Genomic DNA, 25,846 nt, shown 5'->3' with positions numbered 1-25,846 from the left:
GTTTGTTCTTAATGTGACCAAATACTAACTTAATGAAAACGTTACCGTAGTTTTTATTAAAAACTGTTATTTTTCACCTGTATCTGGCTAACTGGAACCTACTTCAAGGTACATGAACTGTGATTAAGAGTTGCCCTTTGGAAACTATGAAAGGTTAGGACTTTTTTGTGAAGTATTCTTCAACTGAGTTCTGCTTTAGGCAGCAGCGTATAAAGTTAGAAATTTCTAGTGGGAAGCAAAACTTTTTAGTTTTACACATGTGCTTGTTTAGAGAACAGCTATACCTTATCATAGCCAAGCTATCTTATTTGAGGCCATGTGGTTCAAAAGTTTTAGATCATTCTCACTTCTTTGAACACCACCTGTATTCTTTTGCCATATAAAAGGAATCTGCTTTTATTTTTTCAGATAGATGTTAAACTGTTACAGCATGACAGGAGACAGATGCTTGCCTTTTTTTCTGGACAAAATGTGTTTGAATACAAAGGCAAAAAGGAATATTTCTTGAATGTGGACAATAATGACAGACATAGTGTGGGACGGTGAGGAAGCAGTGAATCTGGAAAGGATTTAGGGGTCAGACTGGAATAGAATGGCATGAGCTTGGTTTAATACTGTGGTAAAGAGGGCTAACATGATCCTTGGAGTAGAGAGGTGATGATTATACTTCTATAAATAGCATGATTGAGACTGGTGTTAGAAGCCTGTATTTGATTTTTAAAGTTTGAATGGGTTTTTTTTGCATAACTTAAAAACTGGAGAGAATGTTGCTACAAAAATGATTAAAGGCTAGGAAAATGTTTTATGAACTTAACTGTTCCAGTTTTTCAAAAAGAAGCTTGAGATGATTTGATAAGTATAGTTACCTTGACAGATAGAAAATACTAAGTGCGAGTGGTTAAATTTGGAGGGTGTTCTAGGATGTTACAGCTAGACATTTGAAAGGAGCCAAATTTAAATAGAAGTAAGGAACAACTTGTTGGAGATTTTTTCCAGTAATTAAAAAACCCTTAATCTTTATAGATAAATTGATAGGCTTTTTTTTATTTCAGCTCTGAAAACATCAAGAGACACCCTGGTCAAATCTTAGTGTGTTTTTTCAAAGTTACAGAGCCTAATGCAGAAATTAAGTTCTGCAACTTGTGGAAAGACAGGAAATCAGATTAGATGGTCCAATATTTTTGTCCTTAATCTCTTCAACAGGCATCCTAGTGCAAATTTAGGATCACTTAAACGATCATTTCCTTCTTCTACCCCAAGCCCTGCTCTACCACTTTCCCTAGGACAAGACATCTGTTATGCATTTTTTTTTTTTCATACTCTACCTTTTTTGATTTGGAGGGGAACCAACCACGGTAGTTCTATGATTTAGTAATACTGGCATCAGTGCAAAGGAAGTGGTTTTGTTTACACTGATTGCTCGTTCCTACACTGATGGTGTCTCTAGTGACAGCACAAGCATTTGTGTAGTGAACACACAAGCTTATCTGGATTAAAAGTAGCAGCAAGAATAAAAACAAAAGCAAAAAAACCCTCTCTCCCAACTCAGCATTAATCACACACCACTGTTAACATTTATAATAAATAGTTTTGTTTGCGTGAAGGACAGTGTGATACAGGGACACAAATGGGTGAGTAGTAAGTGTGAGAGGGGCATGAGAGGGCCACCTCTTTGGTGGAAAAGGTGGTTTCTGCCTGTTTAAGCTATCCTGTTGGGTTCTGTCTTACATTGTATAAAATGGGCCAGTTTGGATCAGCTTAGAAATTTTTAACTGGTGACATACCTTAAAGTATTCTACCTGTCAGTGTTTGTGAGGATCACTGCTCTGAAACTTCTGAGGAATATGAATTTGAACAAAGTGCTGTCTTTTGTCTCTATGACCAACACTTTGAATTGTGATATGCAGACATGTTTCTGATACAAGTTTTGTTTGGTGTGTGGAAATGTTAATAAGAAATCATCTGATTGCATTGGCAGTTCTAAACTTGAAGCTAGCACAACTCTGGGGTGGTTTGTGATAACTTGTGTGGGTTACACTGCATTGGCAGTTAGGGAGCTGGGGTGTATGGGAGTGCACATTTTGATCATCTGCACGAACACTCTGAATATTACTTCCCATACCCGAGACGTGTCTCCTGCCTTCGCTGTGTGCAGCTGTATATCTCATGTAGAAAAGAAAATGTGATTTGTTGCAGCTAATTTCCATGTAAATATAGCTACACCCATCACAGTGCTTGCGTATCTGTAGAAATCAAGAGTAGGAATTTTTGCATGTCCTCTCAACATAGAAAATACCAGACAGGCTTCTAGGAAAGGTACATTAGTTATGGCTTTAGTTTGTTTGCTGGTCCATCAGTAAGCACAGAGTTGTGCTATGGTATGTGAATATTCCATAGCAGATTAAAAATAGTAATTACAATAACTTCAAAAGAATATAATTTTCAGAGGGGGAAACAGATTTCTTTCTAGAGCTTAGGATTTGATCGCCTTATGTTGGGTGGAATGGAGTGTCACATCAGCAGGTGGGGTTTTTTTTGGTGTGTGTCATAAGACAGAGCAAACATACCATAATTAAACGCATAGAAGAATTTTTTGTTGTTTTATTTTGCCTTTCTCATGGACCTTTTAATACCCGTGGTGGTCCAAGATGAAATACTGGCTTGGATGGACTACTAATCTAGTCCAGATTTAAGATTTTTGCCTGTAAACCCTCATAACTTGAATTACTTTTGGAAATCAAGGAACAGTAAGTATAGATTTTTGGAGTGCTTTAATTGGATTCCAGAAGACATGTGCGGCTTAGAGGAATGTCTAAAATGACATTGGAAGTTACGATTTTTATTGTATGTTTAACTCTCCTCCACACCTGAGAAGAGCTTGAGTTGACACAATTGGAAAGAAGCCTGAGGGAAAGGCAATTTGTTTGTCAAGCACAGGAACAGGCTGCCCAGGAAAGTGGTTGAGTCTCCATCCCTGGAGGCATTTAAAAGATGTATAGATGTGGTGCTTAAGGACATGGTTTAGTGGTGGACTTAGTACTGTTAGGTTAATGATTGGATTCTGATCTCAAGGGTCTGTTCCAACCTAAATGGTGCTATGATTTTATTATCTTTAAGCTTCCTCATAGAACTCAAGAGAATAGGGTTAAAACATAAAGCTGTAAATGCTTTGAGACTTACTAGTAGAATGAAGTACCTATTTCTATATTCCATGTTACCTCAGTGGAAGCAACTGAAATAGTTTTTTTCTATTTGCTCCATTCCACTTGGTGCACCAGAGATGATATTTACAGTGTTTGTGAAATGTGTAAATCCTGTCTTTTTTGTTTAAGTTCTGGTTTTCTAATGAATCCCTTCTTTTGAAGAAGGTATGAGCTAAAGTTTGGGATAGTAGCTTACTGCGCTAACCTAACCATAGGTGTTGGCTGTGTGATGAAGTCCTAAAACTAGTTCTTTCTGCTGGATGGTGTAATACATCTCAATTTAAGTTACATGTTTGTAAGGCTCACTGTATCTCTAAGCATACTGCCAAAGGTGTTGTTTTTGTAATTTACAGGTAATATGATTTTGTTGGCAGCAATACTGAAAACTCAGAGGAGCTTGAAGGTGTTCATAATTGTAGGATTAGTCAACAAACTGCAGATGAGAGAGTACTTGTTGGTATATTTTTGTGGTCACTTTTTCAGTATTGATCCTCTTCCAAATAAAGTTAAAATAGATAATGCTGATCACATCAAATACTAGAAAAATGCTGTACCAAACATTCACAAAATAGGAAAAGAAACAACTGTATTAAAGAAAGAGGAGACTTCTATAGAGTCTGGTAGTGACAGGCTATTTTGAAGACTAGCATTAGAAAGCTTTAAAATAGGTAGAATATTGGTTGGAAACACTGAAAAATTATTTGAAGAATAGGAAACTCAAGTTCTGTGTTTTTCCATTTGAAGTCTGTTAGGTGCATTTGACAAGACTTGTTTGTTAGAGACATTGTGCTCTGAGCTTTTTCCTGTTGGAGCAAAGCCAAGTAACTTTGTTTAGAAATACAAGCATATAAAGGAAGACTTCACTATTCTCCTACCTACCATTTAAAATACTTAACGTACAGTGCTGAGATGCTGATTTTTACCTCCAGAACTGGTAAGACAAAACTATATCCTTTAACCTCAGAACTGATCCACGTTATTAATTTGGCTACCCTTTTGATGTTTTGATTAGTCTAATGATACTCACTGAAGTAGTAGCTCCAGTGACATTATACTCTGTATGAACACAAAATAATACTTGAAATTCCCCAGGTCACTTTTTTAAGAGTAATCCTTTCTGAAGGGATTGGAAGTACCCTGAAGGGAGTACTAATATTTAGCTAAGAAGTACAGCTACCAGCTGTCAATAGGCAAGAAAGTCAATAGAAGTGTGGTCTTCACAAGGCAAATATGAAGCAACCTTATTTTTATTTTAACTTGGGAATGTGCCTTGTAATGAACGCTTTGTAAAAACTTCAGCAACAAGAACTTGGTCGTTTCAAGGAACGGAGCTAAAAGAAAAACAATGTCCCAAAAATCTTGGGAAGAAAGTGCAATTGTTGGAGGAGGGGGACCTAGCCAGGCTGTAGGACTTGAAGCAACAGGGCACCAATTATAAACTGTAAAGAAACAGAAAAATGAAAGCTGGAGGATATGGATAGAAGGAGATATATTGGATAAGAACAATATTTGTGGAAGAATTCATCAACAGTTCGTCTCTGCATTGTGGAATTAATTCTAGAGTCCTAACTGAGTCTCTTATGATGGTATGTGGCTTCTATGTCATGATACCAGTAAGTAAGTAATGCTATGGAGAGTGGTAGGAAATCTGTCACTCATCTGCTTGAGGGACCAAGATCTATTTCTTTCTTTATTGCAACCAAGATAATACTTTGTGCTGAGACTGGTGTCCATGTTTGCAAGAGCTTTGTTTTGGGACTTCATGTGGGGAGAAGTGTCCTGGAGGGGGGAGCGTGGAGGACACAGGGAAAAGAGTACAACTTGTTCTCCAGCTTAATTCTGTAGTGAAGAGACTGTGTAGGTGCTATTGCTGTGACTTGTGAATATAAGGGCAAAAGCACAGACAGGCAAAGTGGCATAGGCAAGGACTTGAGACTATTTGGAAATGCCAGTGCTGTGTCAGTATTGGCATGTAACAGCTTTTGTATTGTGTGGGCTGGAAGGCAGTGAAAGTGATGCTTGGTTTGTTTTTTTTTTTTTTTGAGAGGTGTGCCAGAGCAGGTTAGGGGAGCTATAGCTTAATGAGGTTGATATTTCAATAAGGAATAGAATAAATATAGCATGTCATGGAAGAGTCCCCATAACCTTTACAAAATAATTCCTTTTACATTGTTTGTTCATAAATTCCCGCCTCAACTACTGGAGTTTTTTTGAGAGAGTCAGTAAAGTAATGATAGGTAATCATTAAAGTAATTAATGTTAAATCAAGTAATCATTAAAGTAATTAATTAATCATTAATGTAATGATAGGTTGGGGGGGTTTGTTGTTGCCCATAAGGTTTATGTGAAGTTCTATTATCAAGTCTTTTTAAGTAAACTAGAAAGATGGGGTAGGGGAGAAGGGAGACATCAGTATATGTATTAGAGAATAATAAGTAATAGTTAAGAGGCAGAACACTATACAAAGATTAGACTGTTAAAGTAAACTTAATTTCCTTAAATGTGGACGTTGAGTCCACGTGTCTGGGGACAAAGACAGTGTTTGGCACCCACCTCCAGTGTTATCTAGAACCAGTTCTTAAACCAGTGTCTTCTGACTATTCCTTTTATAGTATACCTTGTCTTTTTTTTTTTTCCTTTTGTTTCTAATTGTTACACTTTTCCACCAGGGGATGGGATTGCCAGGGAAAGTAGTCCATTTATTAACAGTGCAGAGATGGACAGAGGAAATGTGTATGAAGGAAAGAATATGGCGCTCTTTGAGGTAAGTTAAATAGCCCAAAAATGTATTTAACCTTCCACTGAGGCTCTGGTAGTAAGATGAAAACAAGAAAACCCCTGTTTTCTTTCTCTCTTGAAATTTAGTGGAGGAAAAATCAATTTTGATAACTTTTCAGTAGTTTGGTTCCTGCTAACATTCCATTTCAGTGGGTTTGAACGATGTAATAAAGAAAAAAGCTAAGATTTTTTTTTTTCTTCTATATTTTAGTTTATCAGTGTAGGCAAGAACAGTAAATTTTGGTATACATTGATGTGAAGATAGGAAATAAGGCTTCTTGCATTTAAAATTTTTGGACTAGAATCTAGAAACTGTTGTTAGAGAAAGCTGCTGAAATTTAAATCTAGTGGTTCTAACAAAGCAGTATCCAGTTTTAAAATGATTAGCAAATATGTTGAACAGGAGAAACACAGACTTCTCTTAAAGCAGCAGAACTATAAAACAAACTGTGATAGGCCATGACTTAGTTATATTGTCCAATTACAGTGTAGAGCATACCATAGCTATTTCTACTTTCTAATATAGACATCTACTTTATAATGCAATTTTAATAGCTGTTTAATTCACTGAATTATTGCAATAACTTACAGAAAAAAAGTAGTGTATTGATATGGTATATTTAAGTGCCACTTTTGCAATGAAATAGTATTTTTAGTAAAGTTTAACCTAAGTTGTTCTGCTCTACCAGCATCAACTAGTCTTGCTTTAATGCTTCCTGTTAACAATAAACAAGGTCCTTCCAACATTGTTTACCAATTGTTTACCATTGTTTACGGCCATCTTGCCGTTGCATTCTACCCACTATTTTCTTGTCATCCTCTTGTGCTCCTCTCTTCTTCTCTGTGCAAAGATACTTGAAAGGGACATGATCTTTCAGTTCTTTCTTTCTGCATGACCCAAATAATGTATTTTTACTATTTTTCACTAAGTCTTAGATGATTGTGCTAAGGATTGAAGTAAGGTCATTAATTGTCTGTCTTTGTTATGTATGGAATTTCTTACTGTTTATTGACAGAAACCATGGTAGTGGAGATTTGTCAATGAATTTCTCTCCTGCAAGCTCTATTCCATAAAGCAATGTCCAAAACTTCCTGTTGTTCAAATTAGCTGTTGTATTTCTCAGTGTGGCACACTGACAAATTGGCCATAATTTGTCCCTAATCTCCTTTGAATACATGCTTGCGTTAGTTATTTTGAATGGTGGCTCACATTAAATCCTCAGCTGCTGGTATAATGATGATTGTCTTTTACATATCTCAGATTATAGACCATACTGTTATCGTGTCACCTTGAAAGCCTTCTAGTGACTTCACCACCGTTGCTATTGTAGTGGTGAATCTTTTTTGGTAGTATATATGTCTCATAATATGTTTCCTATGATCTCATTCTTCTCATGTTTTCATGAAATATGTAAGCCTGCAACAGTAAGCTTGAGAGTGATCCTTAAGTATCTTGGTGCTTGAGAGAATCATTTGAAGCCACTCTCTAGACACAAGCAAGCTGCTGGAAAAACACCCTAATGACTTGACCCTGCAGTACAATCCACTAAGAACTGTATTGTGATAGGAATAGATTTGTATACTTAACTGTCCTTCTCTAGATTTCTCTTATATTCCAGCTGTACAAGCTACGTATTGTAAGATAGTGTAAAAAAAAGTGAAAGAAATATTGCAAGATAGCCATGTAGTGTTAAACTTCTAGAAAGATTTAGAACTCTTGTTGGTTGAAAGCTGACTGGTATTTTGTCATGATAACTCTTGAATTTGGGTGAATCAGGGCTGACCTGATGAGTAGGTGTTTGAAGTAGTATCATAAAATCATGCCTTTTAAAAAAGCTATTTAATAATGCAGTATTCTTAAAATCCCAACAGGAAGAAATGGATAGTAATCCCATGGTGTCATCTCTTCTTAATAAATTAGCAAACTATACTAATCTGACTCAAGGTGTGGTGGAACATGAAGCAGATGAAGACAGCAAGCGAAAGGAAGTCAAGGTATTTAAACTTCTAATAAGTTATTGAGACAAAGCTAGCCATGAAGAGGAGCATTTTTCAACTTAAACAGAAAATATGTGGATGCTTAAAAACAGGAACAAGATTTGTAATACTGTGTTTAAAACTGAAGTGTTTGCAGTAGGACTTGTGTTAATTCAGTTTTCTTGTTAGCATGTTTTAGCAAGATCTTGCTGTAAAAGCCCTAGATAAAAAGCATGCAAAGCTAGGACTTATTAAAATTTTAATACTTTTAAATTTAAAAATGCTAGAGCTAGTGTTTTTAAAACTTAATGGACACATTCCAAGGAAACATTTTATTGCATATCTCAAAAATATCATATTTATCAGGGGGAGGGGTGGGGTGGTGAAGAAAGGCAAAGGCTCTGTTTGGCACATCCCTAAATACACTTGCTAGAAGACAGCAAGTGAGTTCTTCAAGGGTTGTCTACTGGATACCCAAAGTGCCTATTTAGGCCTCTGTAGAAATGGAACGTATGCAACAGTTGGAGTCTGCAATGAGATGTTGGATTGTTCCCTCTCCGAGCAGGGAGCTGTTTCAGAAGGAGAAAGCTTGGATCAAAACCATGGGACCTGACAGAGTACAAGATCTCCCAGGCAAAAAGGGATGATGAGCTGGAACTGGTTGAGCATGGTGACTAAGAAACTTAGGGTAGATACTGGGAAAAGGAGAGTACTGGGTGTCACTTGTCTTTGTGTAGGAGAAGGGGTGCTGCTACTGAGTTTGTGTGCTGAGCCATGGAGAAAGGAGGAGAAGCACATAAGAATGAATAGAAGGAAATGAACACGTAGCAGAAGAGACGGGTATGAAAAGGCGCTTGAAAGTAAGGTTAGAACTAGAGCTTGTTTGATGGGAAGAGAGGTTTATGGTATAGTACCTGAATATTTGCAATAGAACTGCATTAGTTTTGTTTGCATTAGGGCTTGACTAGTATAGGAAGTTGGTACCGGGACAATGGGCAAGGGTGAGGGATGAAGTCCAGCTGTCTTAGCTTTTTGCTTATCCTGCATTTGTTTGTGTGGGGGGGTTTCTTTTTGTTTGTGTCATTATGCTTGTTCTGTATTTGTTATCATTTGAAGATACAACTTGAGATATGAGAACCAACACTGATCAACTCACACTTTCCTTAGTGTGATCCCTGTCCTCTGACCAGCTACTGTGCAGAGGTTTTTGTTAATGCAACAGCATTAGTCCCCCTGGAACTGACTAGCCAAATGAACACAATGTCCTCGCTTGCACTTAACTTCGTTTGAGCACCATCTGGTGGCCTGAAAACACGATTTCTATGCGTGTGTCTCTTTTTTTTTTTTTTTTTCCCCTTCTGTTCCATGTCTGAAATTAATTGATGGTTAAGTAGTAGCCTGGCAGAGTAGGATTTTTAATGACGTAATTGAGACAGTAACATTGATGTTTCACAGGGATATTGCCCAAGATGCTAAAAATAAAGATTATAGTCTAAATGGCATTCCATGGTTCCTTGGAATTGGTATTGGATTTCCATGGTACTTGGAAACTTAGTGTTTTCTTAATATTTTTGTTAACTTATAAAGCACCAATGTTTGCTTATTTATTTAGATTGATTGCCTTTTTTCACAACCTGAGTTGTAACTTAAGAAGAGCTTCTGTATCTGGAAACCTACTGTGTATAACAATTGCTTCTAAGTTGAGTATTTCAAGGCCTGATTTCTTAAGTGTAGAAGGCTGGAACTTTAATGATGAAGGCTGAATGCTTTTGTGTGTGTCTTTACCCATGATGATCAGCAGCAAATAAAAAGTACAAACAAATATACTGTGTAGTGGCAGATTTTACAACTTTTGCAAAATCAAATTGTAGTCAGCTCTGCATTTCTTCTGGCCTTGTCATAATACCTTGTCTGTCTTTTTTTTTTTTTTTTTTTTCCTAATTGAAAACACTTATTGTTGAATATAATTTTGTGGGCCAGCTGCAGGGCAATTGGTGATCAACTTTTTGCAGAATATATTTGGTATTTTAATTATGGCAGTAACTGCTCTTCAATGGCAGTCTGTAACTGGTATTTCAGAAGAAAGTTTGTAAAGTTTCAACAGATAAAGGGGCATCCTACCCCTATCAAGGTTTCATTATAATTCCTACGGAACAAGAAGGTTTGCTGTCACAAATAGTCTTCTGTCTTTTCAGGAATCTTTCTGCATAAATAGCTTATGAATATTTGTAAATCTGGACACTCTGAAGCTACCATTCGATTTCACTTGGCATTTGTTCATGGAGGATTTGTGATGTTTGCGGAAGAAAGTGCTTATGGACTTAAATTGTTTAGTGCAAAGGAATTAAACTTCTGACTCTGTTCCCAGGTTCCACGTATGGGCACTTTTATTGGTGTATATCTGCCGTGCTTGCAAAACATCTTGGGAGTCATCCTTTTCCTACGTTTAACATGGATTGTGGGAACAGCTGGAGTTCTCGAGTCTTTCATCATTGTGTTCATGTGTTGTGCTTGTGTAAGTTAACCTTTTTCTTTACTGTTGGCCAAATCTTCTGTTACAAGAGTACTACTGCCTTCTAATATATGAGTAATAGAGAAAGATTTCTCCATAATGGTTAAGTATCAGTGCAATTGAGAGACATGGGGAAATATATATATATATATATAATATATATATATGCACTGAGTGTCATGTGTCATTCTAGCCTGTATGGAGTTTCTTCTGAGTTGATCACCATAAGCTTTTGTTTGAAGTATTATATGGTTTTTATTAAATCAGCTTTTAGCAAATATTTCATGATTTACATTGAAATCTGAACTGTTCTGCTTTTCACAACTTCAGAACAAACTGAAATATAAACTACAAATCAAGCCACAGAATTATGTCCATAAATTAATGTTTTGGAATGTGAGACCACTAGTAGATGATACTGTCGTAACAATGACACTTGATCAGTTTGTCACTACTATTTAATTGGAATAATGAACATCTTATTTCAAGTATATTCAGTGGTCTGTGTTCTTCCAGTTCTTTTTAAAGACTGTCTGAACTATCTAAATTAACTGAATCTTCTACTGAAAAATTTAATACTTAATTTATATGGATATCCCTAACCAAAGATATGATTTTTGGTTGCTGTAACATCTTATTTAAAAAAAAAATAAAAAAATAAAAAAAATCCTAGTTTCATTTGATCACTTTGTCTTGCCCCATCTTTCAAAAAACTTTCAGTATTTTAAATTTCCTCTATTTTGTCTTTCCACAGACTATGCTAACTGCAATTTCAATGAGTGCAATAGCAACAAATGGTGTAGTACCAGGTAATGAAGAATTTTATATTAGATGGTGAATGGTCAAATGATGGAAGTTTAAAGCTGGGATAAGAAATTACTGTAGTCTGAGATACCAGAAGTAATGCTTTTGTCAAGTGCATACTTTCTTTTAACTGATTTATAAATGACTTTTTAAGGTGAGATGCAATCTTCTAGCTGGACCTTCTGGGAATTATGAACTGTAGCACGTTTTTGTCATCATCATTTGATTCTGCTTGAATGAAAGATAAGATGTTTATAATTTGAACTAATGGAGACTTGGCTTCATGCAAAGCAGATATCTTTACAAATTTACAAATAAGGCTGCTCCGCACCCCCCCCCCCCCCCCCCCCGAATTTGCCTAGGCTCCATTTCTAAACACTGGAGTTTAGTAGCTATGTTGTTTTCTGCAAGAATAACAGGCAGTCTGCTGGTAGAAATCTTTTTCTATATAAGCTCATCTCCTTAAATTTTCAGGATAAATAGATGAATTTGTTCCTCTTCGATTATGAAGCCAATTTTTTTAGATGCAAAATCAGTTAGCCTTTGAAGCTCTTATCCTTTTCATTTTATCAACACATTAATTGATATCATCAGTGTTCAGACATTGTTATGGACTCTGAACAGTTTAGCTAATGAAGTTAAAATAATTCCTCGCTTACAGAGCTTCTCCAGCTTAGTAAGGGGTTCCAGAACTGATGCATAAGTTGATGGGCAAAAGTAAATGCTACAACCTGTGCAGGATGTAGAATAATTGCATTTCATGGATACAGTACCATAAATGAAATATAAATACAATAGAAAATTTTGTTTCAGATATTTATATTTTATAATGAAATGTAGTTATTCTAATTATTTATTTTAGTTATTCTGGACACTATTCTGCTCTTTTCCCCACTCATATTTTTTAAAGCTCATTGTAAAGGTTTTGCTTAACATCCAAGTGTCACAGAAATCTTTGAAGTTGGCAGTTCTTACACTAGACAAGTCTTCATTTTCACTTTTTTTTTTGTTGGTGCCAGTTTGTTAGAGAAATGTTGCTTCTGCTGGAATATATGGAGGAGGCAGAAAGCACAGATAGGAACTTAGGATTGAAAGAGACCATCTGAGCAGCAGGATCTTGTCTCTTGCTGTTAAATGCAACAGCATTATATTTAGTAAAAGGATTGGTGATGCATCATAAATTTTTTTTGTTAGTTTCTCATTTGTTCATATTGAAAAGCAGCTTCAGACTCTGCCTTTTGATTAGACATGTACTACTTATTTGCAGACTGATTTTTATACAAGGTGGGTGTATGTTTATTTAAAGTAAAGCACTTCCTTTCTCTGTCTCCTCTTTCTTCCTCAGTTGTCATGAGTGGGACAAACATCATGAATTTAAGGTGGAGAGGGAACCAGAGAGGAGCATGCCTTGAGGGGATTGGAGGGGCAGTCTAGATAAAGAGCTTGAAACTTAGAGCCTTATTGAAAGGGAAATGGTACAGTGGAAATGGGAGGGGTAGCTTATGACTTAAAGAAAGATGATGCATGTATATGGGAAATATGAGTGGGAGGAATTGAAAAATTCAGGGCAAAGTGAGTAGTATATGAGTAGACAAGAAAAAGCCATCACTACCTAACACTTTTAAATGGTACTGAAAAAAATACTTGCAGTGAAAGTGATAATGGTTTCATGTACAGGAAAGAAAGAATGCATGTTAGTGAGACAAATTCTGTTTTGTCCCTGTGTCACAAAGAAATCATTCTGGAAGTTTATTGTTTGATTGTGAACAGCTTGAGGTTAGAGACTGAAGATTGATTCACATCTCTTTATATCTGTATATCCTTTTCTTAATTTACTTTTAGGTTGTTTACCTTGTGGATTTTTCCTCTTTTTCTTTGGTGTTTATTTTCTGTTTCCCAGAAAATGCACATGGGGATATTCACTTTGAAATGTACTTTCTAACTGTCTAGTTGGTATAGACAGTGAATACAGTTTTGGTATGAACATGTCAATGGAGATGCATGCAGTAGTTATCTTGATTATGTTGACTGAACGATGCAAATTTTTGTTCTCCACTGCTGTCCTTAATCTCAAGGGCTGGAGTCTTTTTTTTTTTTTTTTTTTTTTTTTTTTTGTTAAATTCACAGCTGGAGGCTCTTACTACATGATTTCAAGATCTTTAGGGCCAGAGTTTGGTGGAGCAGTGGGACTTTGTTTCTACTTGGGTACAACCTTTGCAGGAGCAATGTACATTCTTGGTACCATTGAAATTTTATTGGTAAGTACTAGTTTCTCTTAAGATTAAATGTATTTGGGCTGTTTTGGGAGATCGCTGAGGAATGCACTTGGCCTAAAATGCATTCTAGTGCTGTGATTTTTTTCATGTTTTGATGCTGTATTTCCAGTATGTTAATATTTATTCTTACTCGTGACTGTTTGAAAAAGTTCAAAAAATTCTGAACAACACCACAAAAATAAATTAAAGGCTGTTTGATATAAGTTTGTTCTACTTAAAGTAGGAACCAAACAGAATTTGGTAACTGACCTTTATGAATTTTTACCAGATACAATATATGTGTTGTCACCTTTTCATAACATGTTCTGAATACCAAATGTCCCATAAATTATTCCTGTGCTACTGTATGCCTACAGAGTTGCAAGGAAAACTATATTAATTTCAGTAAGACATAGCTTTAGTTTTGGAATTTTAGGTATAGGACCAAATTGGAGATATAAACTGGAGATGAAAAATAAATAGGAAATATTTCAGTAGATTTTGCAGAAAAGAACATCAGATCAACAGGTAGGCTTTGGAGACATGTTAAGTTGGTACAAAAATCACTGAATTTAATCTTAGAACGACAACTTTGGTATAAAAAATGACAAAAAATGCCACAAGAAATGATGCAGTCCTTAGTGAAATGTCACATTAGATTGCAGATTAAATCGTAGTTGACAGTGCCTATTTTCAGGGCCTCTGAAATGTCATATGGATTTATGATGCTAAGTCAGTTATTTTAGTTTTTTTTAAACAAATAGATTTTTTGTAAATGTGAAGGAAGGAAGTTATTTTTTAAATGTTTGTCTGCATATGTTTATGGTGCACCAGAGCAAACTTACAAAAGATTTGGACCCTAAATTATGGTGCTTTTGTGTTGTCTGTCCTCCTCTCCTTTTCCAAACAAAAATGCACAGATGCACATAACACTTCTTTTAGGTCACCTTAGACTTGGAATTTAAAAACTAAAGATTCCATCTTGAGAGTCAGGTTTTTTTGCTTTGGAGTCTCCCTTTTCTTCAACTCTGAATGACGTCTCACTCATATTTTTTTTTTTTTTTTTCCTTTCATCTAACATGAGAAGATTTTGATTCCTTTCCTTGTGACTCTCAAGTTTTACCATGAAATCCACATCCTTGTTATTACCCTTTTTTTTTTTTTTTTTTTTTTTTTTTTTTTTTTGTGTCTTCTTGCTGTAACTTCTCAATATATATCTTGTTTCATTTTTCCCAGGCTGTATGCCTTTGAGCCCTGAATCTTTTAGTGAGCTCTTCAGGGTAGCTGCCACTCACTTTCTATCTACTGGAATTAATTTTCCATTTTACTGTTCTAGTTTTGAGATCGTGAGTATAAGATTTTAAATCTGGCAACTACTTTATAGTAAGCAGTCAACACACCTAGGTGGCTCTACATTTCTGTTGAAATTGCTGCTTACTCTAGGTAAGTATGGCATAAGTCCTTTTAAGCCATGTTTTCTTAAGGTCTAGGAGGATTCCTCTCCTTCCAAATGAAAGTCTGTGGGCTTGGCAGCAGACAAGCATTCCCAGGATAACTCACAGAAACTTTTCAGCTTCTACAATGCTTGGCACTGTCATGTGCACTGGGGAAAGCTGCTTCCCGATAAAAGGTTATGGAGAACATAAAGGGCATATCTCCTGTGAGGCAGGAATTAAGGATCTATCCCACTTGCTCCTTTTCAGACTACTGGCTTTGAAATTTTATATTCATAGAATCATAGAATGTCCTGAGTTGGAAGGGACCCACAAGGATCATGAAATCCATCTCCTGTCCCTGCATAGGACAACCCCAAAAATCATACCGTATGTCTGAGGGCGTTGTCCAATTGCTTCTTGAATGTTGTCAGGCTTGGCGCCATGACTGCCTCCTGGGGGAGCCTGTTCCAGTGCTCCACCACCCTCTGGGTGAAGAATCTTTTCCTAATGTCCAACCTACAATGCCCCTGGCATGTCTTCCTGCCATTCCCTTGGGTTCTATCACTGGTTGCCAGGGAGAAGAGATCAGCACCTGCCCCTCCTCTTCCCCCTGTGAGGAAGCTGTAGACCATGATGAGGTCTCCCCTCAGTCTCCTCTTCTCCAGGCTGAACAGACCAAGTGACTTCAGCTGCTCCTCATATGGCTTCCCCTCTAAACCCTTCACCATCTTTGTGGCTCTCCTCTGGACACTCTCTAGTAGCTTCGTGTCCTTTTTGTACTGTGGCGCCCAAAACTGCACACAGCACTCAAGATGAGGCTGCACCAGTGCAGAGTGGAGTGGGACAATCACCTCCCTCGACCAGCTGCAATACAGTGCTGGATGCACCCCAGAACGTGGTTAGCCCTCCTGGCTGCCAGGGCACACTGTTGGCTCATGTTTAACTTGCCGTCGACCAGAACCCCCAGATCCCTCTCGGTGGGGCTGCTCTCCAGCCTCTTGCTCCCCAGTCTGTGTGTACATCCAGGGTTGCCCTGTTCCAGGTGCAAAATGCAGCACTTGCCCTTGTTAAACTTTTATATGGTTGGTGATTGCCCAGCTCTCTCATTTGTCCAGATCTCTCTGCAGGGCCTGTCTGCCCTCCAGAGTGTCAATGGCTCCTCCCAATTTTGTGTCATCAGCAAACTTAGATAGTAATCCTTCAAGTCCTTCATCCAAGACATTTATGAAGATATTGAAGAGCACTGGCCCTAAGATGGATCCCTGTGGGACCCCGCTAGTGACTAGTTACATCCCCCGATGTAACCCCATTGAGCCTGACCTGTCAGCCAGTTGCTCACCCATTGCATTATGTGTTTATCCAGATGTATGTTGGACATTTTGTCCAGGAGGATACTGTGAGAGACAGTATCGAAGGCTTTACTGAAATCCAAAAAGATTACATTGACTGGCTTCCCTTGGTCAACTAGGTGGGTAACCTTGTCATAGAATGAAATCAAGTTTGTCAAGCAGGACTTTCCCCTCATGAACCCGTGCTGGCTGGGGCCAATGAGTGCGTTGTCTTTCAGGTGTTTTTCAATAACTCACAGAATAAACTCCATGATTTTGCCAGGCACAGAGGTGAGACTGACAGGCCTGTAGTTACCAGGGTCATCCCTCTTGCCCTTCTTGAAGACTGGGACAAAGTTTGACAGCTTCCAGTCAACTGGGACCTGCCCAGATTCCCAGGAGCGTTGAAAAATCATTGGGAGAGGTCTCACTATGACATCATCCAGCTCTTTCAGTACCCTTGGATGAATCCCATGGGGCCCCATTGACTTATAGGGATCCAGCTGGAGCAGCAAATCCGGCACAAGTTCGGGGTGGGTTGGTTGGTTTATCATTCTCACAGTCATGGTTCTCTAGCCCAGGACTCTGGGGGTCCCAGAGCCCATCATCGGTGTTGAAGACCGAGGTGAAGAAAGCATTAAATGCCTCTGCTTTTCCTATGTCCCTCTTCGTGAGGTGACCATGCTCATCAAGTAACGGGCCAATGTTATTTCTGGCCTGCCTTTCACTATTAGCAGTACTGGCCAGCTTCGGCTCTAGTTGAGCTTTGGCCACATGTATTTCCTCTCTGCAGTAGTGAACAGCATCTCTGTAGTACTCCCATGTTGCCTGACCTTGCTTCCACTGGCCATACATTTTCTTTTTTTGTCTTAGTTCTCGCATAAGATCCCTACTCAGCCAAGCCAGCCTTCTACCTTGCTTGCTTGACTTCGGACATTTTGGAATTGCCTGCTCCTGTGCTCTTAGGAGGAGGTACTTAAAAAGTGACCAGCCCTTATGGACCTCAGCACCTTCAAAAGTTTTTTCCCGGGGACCTTACTAAGTAGCTCCCTGAGCAGCTGTTATTCCTGTACAGATGCTGTGGAAGACTGCACGTATGGCAGTGGCCCAGCTACTGTGGCTTTGCCTCATCCAGGAGGTGCCAGACAGTTATTGGTCATCATATCAGAGACTGTGCAGATATGCACAGGAGGTACAATAAGGAGGAATTCTGAAATTACTTACTGTGAACCATGTCATAAATTCAAAAAAGCCTGGATTTGAAATTAGAGACAGTCCTCACTCACTACTGCTAGCTTGTGAGATCTGATCTATATTAACGCTAGCACCATGTCACATTGTGAATTGAATTTGGTGCACTGTTCTCCCTACTTAAGTCATGCGGGTTTTGTGTATTGCTAATAAACATATATGGGGTTCAGCTATGGAATTCAAGGTAAAGAGCCTCCCAGGATGTCATATCTTGGCAGATGATCTCAGAAAAGACCCCTGTCATAGCCACAAAAGGCACAAGTATTGGTGTTTGGTCTGTTTTTCGTTTGTTTGGTTGTTTTTTTTTTTTTTTTTTTTTCTTCCCCCTCCTCCACTAAGAGATGGATTATTTGGAGGGGCAGAAATTAGTTGTCTGCCTGTGGCTTTCCCCAGCGAAGGCTGTGAACAGCAGGGCAACAAAGCACACAATAAAACCTTCTGGAGTACCTCCATAGAGAGCCTGACACTTCGGCAACATCACAGTGTAGGATTTTCTAATAATGATATGTAAATACACTATCTGTAATCAGTTTTTCATTTTGCTTTTTTTGTTTTCTTTCATGGTGATGTGAACAATTTTTATCTCTTCTAGCATTCTAGTAAATATTAATTTACTAGATTTAAATTTAATTTAAAATTAATTAAATTTAAGTAAAATTATAGTGAAGTATTGTCTATGTCTATTATTGGATTTTGGTTCTGAACATGTCAGGATAGCCTCCTGCTCAAAGTTTCTTCCTGCCTTAAGAAGTTAGATTATTTAAGAATAGTCAGTTTAGCAGTTGTTTTGAAGGAGTGGAGTTGCCTCAAGCCCCAGTACTCCCCTAATAGCTAAGCAGAGATTTTTTTTTAGTAAAGATGTTAGAAGAAGGAATAGAGAGATCTTTATTGTGTAGTGTAGTACACAGATGTCTCAGAACTATTGGTCAGAGTTTGTCTCTTCATTTGCATTTATCCGTATAAGTCCTATAACCTGTGTTTCCAACTTCTTTTCAGGTAGAACCTAGAACAAAATCATATGAAATTGAGATCTGTAAGAGAATCCTGTTTGAAATTACAGTAGTTTAAATTGTCTGTTTTAGCACAGGACTAAGCTTTGTCACACTAACCTTAAATTGTGCTGTTGCAACTTCAGATTAAAAATTAAGGTAAACTCACCATAAAACATTTTTCAAAGTATGATGTTTAAGGTATCTTTGTTTGAATTTTATGAAATATAGTGCAGGGACTATAGTACTGGAAACATTTTTTTATTATGCTTTTGTTTGACTCTTCATATTTTGTTTCAATCAATGGAATTATCAATCAGCAAATGCTTCAGATGAATCTAGGATATATGTTTTGAGCTAGGTTTTGGTTTTGTGTTTTTGTTTTAATTTTTGTCAGTACCTTCCCCTCCAGGTCCTTACTGGTTTTTCCTGTCTGGCAGAGACATGAATTTGAGGAGTGGAAATTCTTAAAGGGGAGAGAAGAGGCTGGATCAAAAGCAGTACCTCACTCTCAAAACTAATTTTTCTTCGTCCCTGCCTCCCCCCTTCCTTTTACCTCTACACTTTCCAAACGCCCATGTCATCTGGTTGAGCTTGTTTGTGAAAGAGTAAAACCGATATTGTAATAGAAGTTTAGATTTTGAAGTTCAAGTAAATGATTTCTTAATAAAATGTTTGTTATTACATGTATGATAGTTGGTCATATCTCTTGCAGACCTACATTTCTCCAAGTGCTGCTATATTTAAAGCAGAAGAGGCTGGTGAAGAAACAGAGGCTATGCTGAACAACATGAGAGTTTATGGAACATGTATTATCATTCTGATGGCCATAGTAGTTTTTGTGGGAGTAAAGTATGTCAACAAACTTGCACTGGTCTTCCTTGCCTGTGTGATTCTTTCAATCATTGCCATATATGCTGGAGTTATTAAGACTGCTTTTGACCCCCCTGACTTTCCGTAAGTGCAATATCTTTAAGTAGTGTGGGTTATTTAAAAAAAAAAAAAGTAGTGTGTGGAGGGAATAGCTACTGTAACCATTTCATGCTTTAAGCTAAACTTCAAGCACATTGGCTTCAATGGTAGGTTTTATGTGTTTTGCGCAATCATGTGCTCATTTGTTATTCTGAGTTACCTATCTGAATCTTTCATTGTTGATAAGACATGATACTCTGGAAAATGTTCTTTGGTACTTAAAGTTACTGCCTGTTATTCCATCCACACCTAAAGACCAGGAAGGTGTTTTTTGCTGACAGTAAATATAGCTGCTTTATCTAAAGAATGAAACTAAAAAACCTATAGAATAAAGTAAAAACTTCAAGAAAACATTGGAGCTATGAACCATAGTTAAAACTTTTTGTTATGAGGAAATTTTTGAAACTTCCATTTCTTCCTACTTAAAACAGAGACACTGCAGTGTTAAACTGACTTGTGTTTGTGAAGGCTTTCTACCTTCTTGTTAATAAAATCGAATTTTATTTTTGTCACACATGGCATATTGCTTCTCAATGCCTTTAGCTTGTACCTCTCTTAGCTCACTAAGAATTATTTCTTTTGTCCAGTTATCAGTATGTGAGTAGCATTTTTGTGCATCTTTTTCTTTTTGGAGAGAAAACAATGATACTGCTTCACACACAAACAGAATAGCCTGGTAACTTTTGTTATGAAGTGCCATCTGTTCTGCAGGACTGAAGTTGTTCTTTGCTTTATGATTGTTACAGATTCCATAGTACATTGAAGTGTTGATAATTGTGTTATGAATTGAGCATTAAAGCAGTATTTGTGGACTGTACTGTAAAATGATATCAAGTCTTGTATTGAAAAAAATAAGTGTGTTCAAAATTGACATTTTTCTGAAGAAAACTTGCATTTCTAAGGCACTGTAACTTCCAGTAGGGAAATACTTAAATCTTTTAGTCACCTATATAGGTAAAAGAGGGTTTACCTGGATATGTGGCATACATAAGACTTATTATCAAGTTCCTGGAAACCTTATCTGTGGCTGCTACTGTGATATATTATTGTTTGGGGGCGAGAGGGGGAATAAAGACAGGTTATCTTCCAATAAATATAATTGTTCGCATTTTGGCCAGTCTGCCTCAAAATGGGAAACTCAAGTGTGGTTTTATATTATGGTAAAGCTGATCTGGTGGTGAGCTGGTCACCAAAAAGACCAGTTTCCACTTAGCTGGTTAGTTAGGTTGGCATCACTAACCTCCGTTAGGTTTGGCCATTTTATAGATGGTAAAATAGCTTACCTCATGATCTCCAGTTTACTCAAACAGGAAGAAGTTTCCATGGGTTGAATCAACTCACCCTGCTGCTATAGGGTCACCAAATCAATAGCAATTAAAAAGAAAAATGAGCAAGGCAAATGGCAAGATAATCTTTTTAAGCAGCAGCTTTCTCTTAAACCTGCTCAACTTCCGTGTGATGCCATACCCTGAAGCTGTACTGGTGTCCTGTACTCTTCTCGAGACATCTGCTCTTAATTGCTATCAGAAACAGGATATTGCACTAGGTCAATATTCTGCTTGGCTTAGTATACTTGTTCTAATGCCAAGTGCTATGTTTTTACTGTTTGTTATCAACTTCTTAACTGAGCTCCTTCAGAAGTATTAGATGTGTACTATGTCTTCTTTGACTAATCTGCCTAACACGTTTTATTTGATGTTCCTTTTTTTCATCTTCATAGATACTATATAAAATCTAATTGTTAAGCAAGCCTGGAATAGATATCTCCTAAACATATTTTTTGTTGCTTAGCAAAGAAATGGTCCTAGATCCTTAATATTCTTTGCTGTTAGGAATTTGCTTTTTGCAAACTGTTCTGTTCTCTAACTTTCTTTCATTTCTGAGTGTTTTAATTGCTTCCTGCTACATGATTCTTTGATTTGTAATCCTATCAGTGTTTTCAAATTTTGCTGTTTAACCCTTCTGGCTTATTTCCTACCTTTTGGATTTTAATATTTTTGGGGGCCATCTAAAATATTTATTTGCTAGAAAAGGGCGTGACATACTTGCTTAATCTTACTTTTGTATTTTCTTGATCAGGCTCATTGTTATATTAAGTATATTAAGTATTACTTAATTTCACTTTTTTCTTGTAGGACTGAATGAATCATGATCTCTGTTATTTAGTGGCAAAGCTGCTTGAGTTGACTGTGTTTTCCAAAGAATAAATCGGAAGGCAAAATAGCTATTAATACCTTAAAGTAGAAATGTTTGATTGGTGTTTTAAAGATTATTGCTGAGTTTTATATGCAGACTATATACTGTTTTAGTAGATGTAGTATAGACCATAAGATAGGTACTATAAGTAACAGGTTTCTGAAGAAGTCTAACAGACAAAAAATGGCTTAAGGCACAACGCTATATTTAAGAATCACTGCTTTTATTTTTTGTTTTATAGTATCTGTCTCCTTGGAAACCGTACATTGTCAAAACGCAGTTTTGATGTCTGTGCCAAATTTACTGAAAGCAATAATGAAACAAAGACTACAGCTTTGTGGCGCCTATTCTGTGATAGTTCTTTGCTTAATGCTACATGTGATGACTACTTTAGTCTCAATGATGTAACAGAAATTCAAGGGATTCCAGGAATAATGAGTGGAGTTCTAACTGGTAAGTGGGAAAGCACAGTGATTTAAAAATTTTTGGACAGTATTAATTTTGCCTGTAGTATTCAGTGATGTAGTGGTCTAGCCTGTCACTACTGCTTTAGCTCTAATCTGTTTATGTGAAAGTTTGCTACCTGGAGCATGCTTTCTCCTATAAAGTTTCCATCTGGTTTTAGAAGCTTAGTATCAAATGCTTTAATTTCCCGTTTATCACAGCTGATTTTTTTTAGGTATTTAGCTCTTTTGTATGCCAAATACACTTACTGAAATAAGCTGTTCATTAATACATTCTCAAACTCTCCTGAGGGAGAACTTGTTTCCAATTTACAGGTGGTACATTGAGGAATGAAGTCCTGTGGCTTGTCCAATGTAATACAGCAAGTTAGTGATGGGTTTGGAGAAAAGCAGTCTTTCTAGCTTCCAGTCTAGCATTTGAACAGGAGAAGTTCTACAAAGTGTATAGATTTTCTTCTGTTCACATTCCTGTACAGTTGTGGCAGCTTGGGATTCCAATTGCACTGGGTCATAAGATTCATTTTGAACATGTAATGAATTGTATTGTATACAAACAAAGAATGTTTCTGGGGATGAAATGGGTGTTCTGATACCTCTCCCCTGCTTTCCCTTAAAAAATAGCATTTGATTTATATAAATATGCAACTCTACATAGGGACACGAGGCAATCACCACTGCCATAGTAATTCAGTTTAAAATATCAAATATAAAGTGTACAAATACATAAAAAGATACTAGATGAAGTATAAGCTTCTTGGAATCTAAATTTGTATGTTTAAAAAATATCACTCCATTTCCTTAATGAAAAATTAAATTACTTTGAAATGTTTGTTGCAACAAATATGACTTAGCGTTTGTGGTAAATTATAAAATGCATAGAACAAGCATATCTACAATTTTTCCTGAATATGTTTACATTTCCTGCCCCAGCTCAGAAGACAACTGTGTGTTCTAATTTTTTGCTGTAGTGGAAGCTTTAAACTGCTGGTTTGCTTTTGGAGGTTTCAGGCTGAGTACTAATTTTTCTTCTTTTGGAAAAATGTGCTCTGGTTCTGTTCACTGATTAATATTTCTTTGAACTAGTACTACTGTATAAAAGTGCATTTCACTATTCTACTGTCAAGTAATGCTAAGATCTCTAACAACCATTGAGAAGTCTGCTGAAAGCTCAGCGTGAGGGATACACCTTCTGGTGTTCATTGCTTGATGCTTACCTCTAGTGAATTTCATCGATTGCTTTCTGTTCAGTCACTGAGTCTGATATGGTTTTTCCGTAGTTCTTTGCGGTTGTTTTTGCTTCTGCAACTCTGAATAACTGAATATTACCAGTAAGCTTTCTCATCTTGGTACTAGCTCTCTTTTCCAGGCTGTTTGAGTGTACTGAAAAGCACTGGTTACATCCTGCTACTGATCCTTGTGGAAGTCCACTGATGGCTTTCCTGCATTACAAAAATGTATTTACTTTTACCCTTACCTGCTGTTTTCTATCTTTGAACCATTTTTTATCTGTGTGAGGAGTTTTCCTCTTATCACATGGCTACTATAGATTCCTTAGGTGAGGAATCTTTCAAAAACATGGGAAATCCAGGTGGACTGAATTAAGTGGATTGCCTTCATTTATGTTTCCCTCAAAGAACTTGAATACTTCTGACAACTTTCTTTTACAAAAGCTATGCTGAGACTTCCCCACTTCCTCAAATCTCAGGAAAAAACTGTGAATAGATGCTGGTTTTGTCAGAACCCAACACCCATGTGTTTTGTGTTTCTATCCGTTGCTATTGTTGCTATCAACTGTTCATGTGCAGATGCTATTTGTGAGCCTTTAGTTTCCTGATCTTTCTGAAACTCTCCTAAAAAGTTGTCCTTACGTTTGTCATATTTCCGTCCTTGGGTAGCAATACAACTTCAGGTAAACTCATAGTTAGCACCTTAGGTCTTTCAGTGTTGGGGGTTTCAGGCTGAGTACTAATTTTTCTGCTTTGGGGAAAATATGCTCTGGTTCTGTTCACTGATTAACATTTCTTTGAACTAGCACTACTGTATAAAAGTGCATTTCACTATCCTAGTGTCACGTAATGCTAAAACTAAATTAAGTGGATCACCTGTCCTGCTTGCTGAGTGTGAGCACGCATTCTGATACCTAATGTAAGCTTGAACTTGACTGGCAAATATTTCTCAAGGAGAATTTTCCTCCACTGATGGTGTATGTTCTGCTTTGTGTGAAAACTTTGCAGCTGCAGACTTTTCTTGAGCTGTGGCTGGGAATACTCAGACACCCTGCCTGGGTGTCTCAGGAGGCGTGTGCTAGGTCCTCACACCATTTACTGGGCACTTGTGTACAAGAGATGCATATTTACTGTATACCTTCCATGAATGTCGTCCTAACAATAATAAATCATTCTACAAATAGCTGACCAAACATGCCCGTGAATGTGGCCCTAACAATAATGAAATAATTCTGGAAATAACTTTCATCAACATCATTCTGCTTAATGGTAGCGTGTTGCTGGGTTAGATGCATTGTACCAGATCTTATTTATATGTTCCTAAATGTTGCTAGAGGAGCCTCAGTAACCCATGAATGGTCCTAGAAGGGAAACCTAGCTCCCTGCAAATGTCTGGACTCTTCTGAAAAGTGACTCTTTTTCCTCACCCTAACTTTCAAGTCCACTTGGATTATTGCTTTTGGGAAAAGGAGCATAGGAAATTAGTGTAGCAAAGCTCTGTGTGACATCTTAAGAAAGGGGAAAGTGATTTCTATTTTACAAAATCTCTAAGCTGATTTTACCCACTCATGCTGGCATGCACCCTTCCACAATTAGAGTTGTATGAATTGGAGTGCTCAGGCCATTGTCAGTTCTGTTGTCGTACTGAATAAAGGACACAGGCTGTTGAGTCCTCATTAAGTATTTAGTGCTTTTGATTGGCAATGGCAAACTGATTTCTGGACTTTATTTTTATGCTCCATAGGGAGTATATGCTAATTTGGACATCTTGTCTTATTTTATGTCACTCCTCAAATCTTTGCTAAAATTCCTGAAATTACAATTCCTTCTTTTCCTTAACTCTTCTTTTTATGGCTTTGGTCTTATCTCTAGATCAGTTTGTTATTCCTCTTCATTTGAATGAACTAATACACACAACATTCTGTAGCAATTAATACTTACTTTCCTTTTAAACTTTGTTCTGCTGTCTCTTACGTTCCTCATGCGTGCTTCCATATATGCTTACCAATTGTAAGATTTCTGTTACAAATCTGGATGTGAGTACCCTATCTTTGGCCTCTTATGGAGATTCAGAGTCAATCTCCTATTGTGCTCAAGGTAAACTTTTGCTATTGTGAAGGATTAGAATACTGTACTTAATTCCCTTAAGTTGTACTGGATGGCTGAAAATTGGCTATCAGATCCATCATCCTGGAAGTCCATGGGAATTGTTTATTTCTGTGGCGTAAAATCGTTTGGCTCTTCGACAGTGATAGAGAGTATCTACTTTGTTTCCTCACATGTGATAAGACAACTTGTCTCATTTTAAAATAAGAATCAGTGTTGGATGTTCTCACCATCTTGTCAACGGGCACAACCAGTGTTTCCACAAATGTAAGCATTCAAAAGCTACTGGTTCTTTGACCTGTCAATCTTCATCGAACAAGCATCCTTAGTTTGTTGGGGAATTTGAGCC

General features: G+C 37.2%; 1 protein-coding gene across 1 annotated transcript in view; it reads left to right on the top strand.

The window, feature by feature from the left end:
* SLC12A7 (solute carrier family 12 member 7) overlaps positions 1-25,846 on the top strand; it is a 71,091-nt gene that overhangs the window by 10,940 nt on the left and 34,305 nt on the right. Inside the window, exons 2-8 of the mRNA XM_082316688.1 lie at positions 5,873-5,967; positions 7,854-7,976; positions 10,327-10,473; positions 11,225-11,279; positions 13,402-13,532; positions 19,249-19,490; positions 21,943-22,154. Coding sequence (XP_082172814.1) covers positions 5,873-5,967; positions 7,854-7,976; positions 10,327-10,473; positions 11,225-11,279; positions 13,402-13,532; positions 19,249-19,490; positions 21,943-22,154 — 1,005 coding nt within the window. The remainder of the gene's footprint in view (positions 1-5,872; positions 5,968-7,853; positions 7,977-10,326; positions 10,474-11,224; positions 11,280-13,401; positions 13,533-19,248; positions 19,491-21,942; positions 22,155-25,846) is intronic.

Source organism: Platalea leucorodia (assembly GCF_965183815.1).
Source record: "Platalea leucorodia genome assembly, chromosome: 1".
Taxonomy (NCBI): domain Eukaryota; kingdom Metazoa; phylum Chordata; class Aves; order Pelecaniformes; family Threskiornithidae; genus Platalea; species Platalea leucorodia.
This window is presented reverse-complemented; position numbering and strand designations above follow the sequence as displayed.